The following is an 11079-nucleotide window of genomic DNA, read 5'->3' as shown; positions in this document are numbered from 1 at the left end:
GCCTAGGAAACCCAAACGGCGATGTACCACATGTCTCGCCATCGGAGGCCGTGCATGTAATAATGATGGACTTCAAAATCTAAAACGATAGATACCAAAAGACTAATAGAGAATTTAATGACCGAGGTTTACAATACATTTTAATCCTTGGCCATGGAGGGTAGGACACCCAACCGCATAACACAACAACGAGGGCATTCAAAGGTGCCCGAAAATATCAAAGCATCCAAAAATACCAGAAGTTCAAAGATAGTTCAAATATGCATAGAGCAAAAGCATTCAAAGCATCCAAAAAAATTAGAAGTTCAACAGCAGTTCAAATAAGCACAGAGCAAAAGCCCTTATACAAACAAACGAAACAATGTTTAAGTATGGGCGCTCCCACTTTATCAGTATCATCATCTATGATGATCTCGGGACCAAAAGGCTCGGGGGGTAAATTCGCTTCCGGGCGAAACCGATGCACATTGACTTTTGGAGCATCTAGAATCAACTCTCTGCCTGCGTCAACCATTTCGTCGACTGCAACAGCTGGCACCTCCAAGAAGTTTGACTCAACTGTGGCAGGGTTGATGCCAAACTAATCTATGGATGGTGAGGTACCAATGATTCTCAAAACCCCAATGAAACCTGTGGGCCCACAACAAATCCCGAAGCCAATGAACAAACGACAGGTCTGCAAGGTAACGAACCGCCTTAGCTTTCCAATAGCAGTACCCTTGGCGAAATTGATCACATCTGGCCTGGGAAGCTCCCAAATCACCTACAAGTTTCTCACTGCGTCTTCCGATTGGGATAATTGAGCCTCAAGCGTCTCGGAAAGTTTTCGGAAGCCCTCTTCGGAAACCCAAACCTCAGAAAGCTCCTCCGCAATTTTTGCATTTTCTGCAACCGATCGGGCAACTGTGGACTTCGCCTCCATAACACGCTCCGCCAACCCCTGGCCATCTTGGTCGGTAACATCTAAGCGCGTCTGAAGATGGTAATTGGCCAACTTTGACTCACTGAGCCTTAGTTTGATTGCAAAGAGCTCGTTCTCCTTCTCTGCCAATAGACGGCAGAGGCTCTCCACCTAAGAATTAGGGTCCTAAGAACTAGAGGCCTCTTGCCGCTTGCTCAGCTTCTGAACTAAATCCCGAAGCTCGACTCTCTCATCAGCATACTCCTACTGACCTTCCTGAAACTCTTTATACCAACTTGCAATGAGAGTGAAGCACTACAGGAAAGAAAATCACGTCAAAAACAACAAAGATACTCAAAAAAGGGAAACAAGGAGGAAATGTAAACAGCTTACTGAATAATGACAATGGATCAACCTGTCCACAAACATCTCTAGAGTAAGCTGACCCTCTCCTCAGGTATAGTCTGCTGGAAGTAGCCTGCTGACGGCTGATAAAGGGTTTCCCACCAAACCTAAGGCCAAATATCTAATAATCGGTGAACTGCTCTCGGAATGCCCCCTAAGTGGATGTCCTCGATATATGGGAGCCTGGTTGGATGGCTCAACTGAGGGGTCGACAGTCCTATCCTTAGAAGGAGATGTAGCACGGGTCTCACGACAAGTGGCCAATGCCTCTCTCGGTTCCCGAGGTCACGCCTCCAAGGGTACTATGTGGAGAGGAGCAGTTTCCATTATAGAAACAGGCTCTAAAGCCTCGTTTGAGCCGCAAGGAAGACCAAAAGTTATCGGTACGGAATCAGACCGAACAGAAGACAACACATCCAGGAGATCCCTCGATTTGTCTGAACGCCCTTTTTAGTTCCAGGGGCGCTTTGCCTCTATCAACTTTCCTCTTGAACACCGGTGGGTCCGTCGCAGACACTGGAGCTGACGAAACCTGGCCCTGAACATGGGGATCTAAAGGCTTTGAAGCTGGATCTGAATCCCTAGCAGACGCCGTGGTTACCGCCAGCTTGCCCGAAGAAGAGACATTCTTGTACGCTCGACTCTTCTTGCTCGGGGGCCGAGCAAGCGACTTCGAAACCACCTTGTCATCGGTTGGATTTGGTATCTTAGGGTTCCCCTGACAATCCAAGACAACCTTGTCCTTCGGAATCTAGTACCCCAGACACTCACGAAGTGTGGAATCAGTAATGATGTTGCCAAAAAGCATCCGATCTGCATTCTCGGGAAGCTGAGAGTACTCCAGGATGTAATCAACCCGACCTTGCTGCTCCGGGTTCAGCGCAGGGCACTCCTTCCCTACACAGGAAAGGGAAGTAAGGACATGTAAAGTAGGATAAAGAAGAAGAGAGGAAGAGCCAAACACACTTACAACTTTCTCGGGAGACTCCCCATTCTCGGGGAATATAATGCTGTAAGGGCAGAACCTCGAACCCCGACGCCTCCCAGGCTCTGGATATGTAAAAGAACTGCTCCGCCCAATGCTTGTTGTTGGAGAAGGTCTTCCTGAGCTCGATAAATTGGTTTTTCCTACAAACCATAAAGGTGACCGTCTCGAAAGTAGGGTAAAAATGAGGCCCAAATATGTTTAAAAATTCCTAGAACGACAGGATTTTTCTCGAAAATACAGAGGGCCACAATAGAAGTGTGGACATGAAATAATGCCATCCGTTTGGCATAAGTTGCATAGCGGCCACCCCCAAAAAAGATAACATTCCCCTTACTATAGGAGTGAAGGGTAGGTGAACTCCTGCCATGAACATACGTTCATGAACACAAATTTCTCCAGGACCACCAACCATTCCAGTAGAGTCATCTGGAAAATATAGCGAAACTAATGAGGGTATGTCGTAGTTGTGGTGAAGCACCCTCTCGTCCTCCACCGAGAAGTCGGATCTTTGCTGACGCACGAATTCTAGGTGCAAGGATGAAGGAGACCCTTCACCAACCGGATGCACTCTGGCTGAAGAGCTGCCTGAGCGGCGAGTCAGAGGAGTCTTCGATGATTACTCATCAACGATCTCATCAACATGTACTGGAAGTTTCTAAGAAGACATGATCACTGGAAAAATAAAATGCAGTAAGATCTAATAAATGAATGGAAATCTAGAAGGCTTAAGCAATGAAGGTCGACGGCAAAATCTTTATAGAAGAGGAAACCTCGGACAAGGCGCAAGGCATTTAATGCAAGGACATCATGAGCCTGCAGTCGCGCCTGAACCAAAGAGACTCAAGTCAGTTTTCCCTTCAAAAAACACAACCAAAGGTACCGTTCACACATTGATATCTATTTCGTCAGGTTTCGAATCACGTCTAGAAGAACACGTGGACAAACAACAGCGCATTTACGTGGATAGAGACAAAAGATTTGAAAATCGCAAGATTGCAACAGATCTCGGAATATCCGGGACGTGCGGATGTCAGGTTCCATAAATGGCTAAGACGCCAAGAAAAAAGGCTACAGGGAACCGAGTAAGGAAAGACACTTGAACGGTCTACCCTCGAACAAAGAACACCACTAGAAGATCTAGAGTTTGAATTCTCTCCTCCCGAAGTCTCAGCAAAAGGAATTCGGGGGGTAACTGTTACACATAAACCCATCACCCGAGCCCACGGGTCAAAGTGGGCCCAAGAAAGCCCAGTGCATCCAAATGGGCTTACCAAACGCGCCCAGCACAAAGCAATGGATACGACATCGTCCCCTACACTCTTGGACGGCCAAAGTCCAGGTATGGGGCCACAATAAACCTCCCGCACTTAACATCTAGATGCATATATCATATTAGGGACAAGGCTCGGCTAAATAGACAGCTCGCACATAGCAAGATCACCGGGCCAATTACGATCCTACTCTTAAAGACGCCTCACAGATAGATGCCATCCTCAGAATCTAGTCAACATATGTAACGGCCTCTTACTGATCATAAAGAAAGGAGATACAAATATTAACTCTTCCAGCCATTACGCCCAACTCTTGGATCCTCTGCCCAGCCATCATAACCACCTCCGCATGCTCAGCTATAAAAGGCCTCACCCTGAAGGTATGAGGGACCACGAATACGCATATTAAGGTGATATACATACTGACTTGAGCATCGGAGGAGGAACTGCCGGCCAACACCCGCCACATTCTCTTAACGCAAGCTTTGGTTTTGCAGGTTTACAGAAAGGTGAACAACGAAAGGCATAGCTCGGAGATTTGGATTCCTTCAAATTCACCATACCGGAAATTGCTTCAACAGTACTTAACTTTAATCTTGCACTTGTTCTACCTCCGGTAATATCACTCACTTAAAAGAAAAGAACAAAAGGAAAAAGAAAAGAGAGAGTAGGTAGATATAAGAAATTATCATTTTATTTGATTGAATTTATTGCTATAACATTACAACAAGGGATTTAAAAATGACAAACTTGTTTCGAATCATCTAATGATTCATTATTGGCTATTACATATAATTTTCTAATTATCATCCCACTATAATTTTTTCTGAAGATAATTGACCACATTCCTATCGAGTTGGAAGGCCTTTGCGAGAACATCAGGATTGATGGGAGGATTAGATCCAAAGACTGCATTTGCTATGGTGATGAGCCCAGGATTCTGGCTACTGAGACCGGCAAAGGCAACGGCATTAATTTTTCCTACATTAAACTGGAAGTGAATGAGACCAACTGGGAAAACAAATACGTCTCCTGCATTTAGAACTTTGGAGAAGAAGCGGTTATCTGGGTTCGATGTGACAAACCCAACTAATAGAGTACCCTCTAGGACTACAAGAATCTCGGTACCACGAGGGTGAATGTGGGGAGGATTTAGGCCGTATGGTGCGAAGTCAATGCGAGCCAAGGATATGCCTAAGGTATTGAGGCCTAGTATTTTGTTGACATTGAGGAGAGTGACATTCGATCCGAGTGGACTTGAGGTGTCTCTGGGAGTGTCTAGCCCTGAGAAGAAGAAATCATTGGCAGTGGCAAGCTTGGGGTCCTTGCAAAACTTTCCATTAACAAATACTGCAATAGGAAGAAAAAAAAAAAGAAGCAATTGTTATATATCGCAGATCACAAAGGGCTTCCAAATGATGAATGGTTGCAATATATATATATATTAGTGTCTAGAGTCCTAATTAAGATGCATGAGGGGAAAAGAAGAAGATCAAGTGAGTGATGATATATACCAGCATGATCAGAAGAAGTATCGTTAATGGCAACACAGAAGTCTTGGAGAGGACTGGGGTCATAAGCAGAGGCAAGGGAGCATGCCCAAGCCAACAAGGCCACACTTACAAGCAATATCTTAGGAACGCCTTTCGTCATTTTTGAGGTTATCTCGACCACCACCTTAATTTGAGTGTATATGCTTTGTATTAATTCTTGCTGTGAGAATTGATGTTGCATTGGAGGACGCCTATTTATAGATGGAGGCCAGGGAGTCACTGATGATATGAAGCGGTCCTATGTTTTAACATCCACGCACGGATCAAGAAAGAAAATTTCTAATTAAGGCTCCGTTTACTTCGACGTAAAATGATTTCTAGAAAATAATTTTCGCATTTTATGGTGTTTACTTCAACGTAAAATAGTGGTCAAACCGAAATCATTTTCGGTTTGACCAAAAAACTTTTACATTTTCAGGAAAATGGTTTACAATTTTTAATTTCGTAAACCATTTTCCTTGCTCAACTCGACGCTCTTCTGATTAGAAAAAAAAAAAAACAAAAAAGCCCGACGATTTCTCTTCACCCTCACGCACAGCTACAACTTCTCCTTCACCTTCACGCTCAACACACACAAGCTGCACAACTCCTCTCTCTCTCGGCTGAGCTTCACTCTTCAAATCCGAAGCAGATACTCATCTCTCTCTTTCTTTGTTGAATTGTATGTATGGAGCGATTCATGGAGCATTTTGATTTTGGTTTCTTTCTCTGTTGGACAACTGGAATTTATGGAGCATTTTGATTTTGGTTTCTTTCCCTTTTAATGTATCAGATCTGCGATTGTGTTTTACTCTCGTATCAATCAGTTGGGACGGATTGGGTTTTGGGTCTATGGTGTGGATTTTGGAAAATGAGAACTTCTAGAGTTGTTTTAGTGTTTAATTTTTGGAGTTTTTGATTGGTAGCTGTTGTTTTTCTTGCTTTTTGCCTTGAATTGCTCTGACTGGCTGCGAAGAGAATATGGGATGCGATTATGGGAAGAGAGTAGAGAATAAATGCCTTAGCTCTGTTTATGGTTGAATTTGGCTATGATTGTTTTGAATTTCTCGTGGTTTTGCCCACTTTGGTTCATGTTTGTAGTAAAATTCATCACGCCCCCTCTGCCTCTTATGTAAAAAGGGAGCCAAAAAGAATTGTAGTCGTGCAAAAGTGGTTTACTTGAAACCTTTTTCACAAGAGAGGCCCAATTACTTTGGGCAATTGCAATCCATGGCTTTGAACACCAACTGTTTGACGAAAATGGCCAAAGAAGAAGTTCACCAACAGCAACATCACCAACTAGGTCTCTGTCTTTGTCTCTCTCTTTCTCTCTCTCCCAGTTCACTCCCTCAACCTCACCACCACCACCTCTGTCCTCTTTTTCTCTCTTTTACCATTTTTCTCTCTAGATTTTCTTGCTCTCCATGGACCGAAGTGACAAGTAGCAGCAGCTGCAGCTGTCATTGGCCAAGTGCGCGCAGCAGCGATGCAATGAAGAATGGTTTGTTTTATGCATTTGTTTTTTTCTATGTTTGAGTGTTGTAATTCACTCCAATTATCTTATTTTTATTATAAGTATATATTTTCATTTCTTAATTGTTTGATATCTCGGTTTATGCCTTTTATCTTGTAATTAGTTCTTATTCCTGTTCATGTGTTCAATTTAACCTAGATGTATGGACATTTTAGATACAGTACTTTCAAAATACGTTTTCTATTTTTCTATTTTCTTTTTCTCAAAAAATGGAAAATCCAAAAATATTCTCAGTTAGGTTGATTGTTTTTGTCGAATTTTAACAATCAAACATAAATTATTTTATATTAATATTTTTATATTGTGAATAAAAATTACATTTTATAGGTTAATATAATTAAATGAAAATATTAAAAAAAAATTGATTTTCCGTGCGCGCAGTAAACACCGTAAAATGTTTTCGGCGAAAAACATTTTCAAGAAAAATGACTTCCCTAAAAATATTTTTCGACGGAAATCATTTTACGTCGAAGTAAACGGAGCCTAAGACTTGATAATTAAGTGTTCATGAATATTGGATATTTAATTAATTAATGGGTGAACCATTCTTTAACTACTACTGCACGCACATATACATATATACACACTAAATAAGAGACGATGCAGTCAAATTTGATGGCTTTGGTTAATATTGGAATAGTTCAACTCTTTAATTTGTTTGCCAATTAAAAAATGCACATATCAATTAACGTTGATACATCTCTTTGAAACTGAAATGGCTGAAGAGCTCATATAAATAAATAAATAAATATATATATATATATATATATATATATATAGTGAAGAGCTCATATTATATTATATGTAATTGACCCAATATGCGTGTAAGTGGCGTACGTTTCAACAAAAATTAATGCATAGGTTGAACACGTCAGTGGAGTCATAGAGACAACGTTTCAACAAAACATTAATTCTGACGAAATCAACATTAACTAGTAATAGGAAGCGTAGAATTTTATACAGAATCTAGCTACAAACCTAATTAACCTACCAATAAGCGAAGGGTTCAGCATTACTCCATTAGTGGACACTCATAAGAAGAGAATATATCACCGACCATTATCCCGCAACGTCAAGAAATAGCAAAAAAATGCTGAGAATCATTTCACAGTGTATAGTATACACTGATTAGGGGTACGGTGTACAGGCAGATGCGAATGCAATTTTGAGGATATCACTTTTTACGACATATTTTAAGCAATTTTGAAAATAATTTAGTCAAGTTTCTAGTGTTTTGGACTTGTTTTAATTTTTTAATGTTTTTTTTTTTTTTTTTGAAGCCCAAATATTTTGAAAATATATTGATTTCACATAATTTTTGCCTTTTTGCCCAAGAGAATGAGTGAATTGTGGAGAAAAAAAATCTAAAACAGTGTAAGTAAACATAACATATACATAATCCAAAATGATGTTGTTTTGGTGTCCCTGGCTCCTCCCCCTTTTCTTCTTCTTCCTGTAAATGAAGTTTTTTCTTGTTTTTCTTACATGGCCAGAGGTTTCCCTAGCTTTTCAAACCTCTTTTGAAGTTTTATCCGTTGTCTTGTGCGACTTATCCCGCCCAAAACCTCAATCTCTGCATCAAGGCTTCATATCTGCACCGGTCTTCTTAATTCTCTGCCACGCTCTCCGCCTTCTCCTTCGTGTCGTTAGCCGGATTTATCAAGGATTTGAGATCGGATTTCTTTAAATCTAGATCTACTCTCTTCCAATGGATCCAGCTATCAACGCACCATTGCACCACCTACAATGTCGCTCCAGCTTCCCGTAGCCACCGACTGATTCACCATCCGCTAGCTTCCACGTGCCTCCTTCCTCCGTCTCGCCTCCTACTGCAGCTGCTGATTTTTGGGTTTCTTTTGCTTTTATTATGTTTATTACTTGGGTTATTGTACTGAAATCTGGAGTGATTCTTTAACTTTGGATCCTATTGATCTTACGGTGTTTACTCTTCTACAACCTCCTTCCAGGGGTTGTCATTACCTTGCAAGATTTTGGGTGGTGTTAAAGCTACCTATTTTTTCTGTTTTGGTGTTTAAAGCGCTTTATGCGGTCCCCTTGGAGAGGCTCGGGACATTTTATGACCCATTGCCTACTGTTTGCATGTATAGATTGCATTGTAGTTTTCTTTTGGGTCTTTTGTGGGCGAACCCATCCCTTTTTTTAGTGTTTTAATCCCTATACCTTTCTCTTATTTGCTCAGAAAAATCAAATAAAATAATGTTCATTTGGTAAATTTATTAATTATAATATATAAAAAAATATATTATATAGAAAGGTATGAATAGAAAACTTTTACTAACCACATATGCATTAGCATTCATATATTTTTTTAGAAAATAATATCTACTTAATACCAAGAGAAAACCTAACATTTCCCTTGGCTTTTCATTTCCGCTCTCTCATACAATGAGAAACCTCTATGACCAAGTGTTGGGGAGATAAATGGTTTGGGAATTTTTACTAAAAGTATATTAATATACATATTGAACACCACTCGAACCCTAAAGCTTAAGCTAATGGGCTTAGGTTCACTTATGTATATTAAGTACTATTTTTCTTTATAATTTCTCAATGTGTGACTCAATACTCATAAGTATACTCACAACAATCAGTCCATAAGTTGACAACTTAAAGAACCAAATAAGTTATAACCATGGGACATTTTAGGATTGGTGCCACACATACAAAATAACAGTTTTGTCCTACAACCGCACATTAATTCGATATCAAAATTTTGGATTGTACGTTTTGTTTAACTTTGCCGATTAAATTTTGTGTGATGCAAAGAAAAGGTCAAAAATAGTATGCTAGTATTTGAATAATTGGATCATGCATGATTCTCTTGAGTTCTTAGATGTCAAATCGTGGGCTATCATTCTCTTGAAATGGCTTTTTAATAGAAAATGTCAATAGTGGTTGAAAGATCGAATGGTTCACCGATTAATTAATTAAATATCCATTGATGAAGCCTTACGTACCAAGTCTTAATTAGAAATCTTCAATCTCCGTTGAAGTCAAAACATAAGACCCTTTCCCTCATATCAGTACTCCCCTCCATCTATAAATAGGCGTCTTCCATTGCAACATTTCTCACAGCAAGATCGAATACATAGCATATACACTCAAATTAAGGTGGTGATCGAGATAACCTCAAAAATGATGAAAGGTGTTCCTAAGACGTTGCTACTAACTGTGGCCTTGTTGGCTTGGGCATTCTCCCTTGCCTCTGCCTTCGACCCCAGTCCTCTTCAAGACTTCTGTGTTGCCATCAACGATACTTCTTCTGACCATGCTGGTATATATCATCACTCATTTGATCTTCTTCTTTTCCCCTCATGCATCTTAGGACTCTACATACTAATATATATATTTCAACCATTCATCATTTGAAAGCCCTTCGTGATCTGCGATATATAACAATTGCTTTTTTTTTTCTTTTTTTTTTTCCTATTGCAGTATTTGTTAACGGAAAGTTTTGCAAGGACCCCAAGCTTGCCACTGCCAATGATTTCTTCTTCTCAGGGTTAGACACTCCCAGAGACACCTCAAATCCACTCGGATCGAATGTCACTCTCCTCAATGTCGACAAAATACTAGGCCTCAACACCCTAGGCATATCCTTGGCTCGCATTGACTTTGCACCATACGGCCTAAATCCTCCCCATATTCACCCTCGTGGTACCGAGATTCTTGTAGTCCTAGAGGGTAGTCTATTAGTTGGGTTTGTCACATCCAACCCAGATAACCGCTTCTTCTCCAAAGTTCTAAACGCAGGAGACGTCTTTGTCTTCCCAATTGGTCTCATTCACTTCCAGTTTAACGTGGGGAAAACCAATGCCGTTGCCTTTGCCGGTCTCAGCAGTCAGAATCCTGGGCTCATCACCATAGCAAATGCAGTATTTGGATCAAATCCTCCCATCAATCCTGATGTTCTCGCAAAGGCCTTCCAACTCGACAGGAATGTGGTCAATTATCTTCAGAAAAAATTCTAGTGCGACAATAATTAAAGAAATATATGTAATAGCCAATAATGAATCCTTAGATGGTTCGGATCGAGTTTTTCATTATTTAATTCCCTTGTTGTAACGTTATAGCAATAAATTCATTCAAATAAAATGATAATTTCTTATATATACTCTCTCTCTTTGTCATTGAGTAATAATGGAGGAAGAACAATTGCACGATTAAAGTTTTGAATCCACAATGTTCGAGATATAAATCCAAACTCCTAAATTATTAAATCAAACAATAAACCTATTAGAAAAAAAAAATCAAACAATAAACCTTTGGTACTATCTTCTCTTAATTCTAACTGAGCTATCTCGTGGCATCCTCAATAATAATCAATAATAATCAGGGTGAATTAATGTTGTTAGAGAAGACCCAGAGTCTTCTCCATTATTATTTAATAAGTTGGCAATATCCTCAGTGTAGGGGCTATTAGATTT

The 11079-nt window shown here is 40.2% G+C and overlaps 2 protein-coding genes across 2 annotated transcripts; one reads left to right on the top strand and one right to left on the bottom strand.

Annotated features, from left to right (window-relative positions):
• Window positions 1-4325: 4325 nt before the first annotated feature.
• Window positions 4326-5218, bottom strand: LOC132166176 (germin-like protein subfamily 1 member 11). Its single transcript, XM_059576956.2, has 2 exons — window positions 5080-5218; window positions 4326-4915 (listed from the first exon to the last, which is right to left on the bottom strand). Exons 1-2 carry the CDS (start codon window positions 5216-5218, stop codon window positions 4380-4382), a joined length of 675 nt encoding a protein of 224 aa, XP_059432939.2. The 3' UTR covers window positions 4326-4379.
• Window positions 5219-9787: 4569 nt separating this feature from the next.
• On the top strand, window positions 9788-10762 carry LOC132162050 (germin-like protein subfamily 1 member 11). Its single transcript, XM_059572302.2, has 2 exons — window positions 9788-9926; window positions 10088-10762. The coding sequence occupies exons 1-2, from the start codon at window positions 9788-9790 to the stop codon at window positions 10621-10623; spliced, it is 675 nt and encodes a 224-aa protein (XP_059428285.1). The 3' UTR covers window positions 10624-10762.
• Window positions 10763-11079: the final 317 nt, after the last annotated feature.

Source organism: Corylus avellana, chromosome 2 (assembly GCF_965113065.1).
Source record: "Corylus avellana chromosome 2, dhCorAvel1.hap1.2, whole genome shotgun sequence".
NCBI lineage: Eukaryota > Viridiplantae > Streptophyta > Magnoliopsida > Fagales > Betulaceae > Corylus > Corylus avellana.
This window is presented reverse-complemented; position numbering and strand designations above follow the sequence as displayed.

Bases quoted from the DNA above. Each gene is read 5' to 3' on its own strand.
- LOC132166176 (XM_059576956.2), bottom strand. From the start codon at position 5,218: ATGACGAAAGGCGTTCCTAAGATATTGCTTGTAAGTGTGGCCTTGTTG. The intron at 4,916-5,079 runs GTATATATCATC...TTCCTATTGCAG, and splicing joins TACTTCTTCTGATCATGCTG to TATTTGTTAATGGAAAGTTT.
- LOC132162050 (XM_059572302.2), top strand. From the start codon at position 9,788: ATGATGAAAGGTGTTCCTAAGACGTTGCTACTAACTGTGGCCTTGTTG. The intron at 9,927-10,087 runs GTATATATCATC...TTCCTATTGCAG, and splicing joins TACTTCTTCTGACCATGCTG to TATTTGTTAACGGAAAGTTT.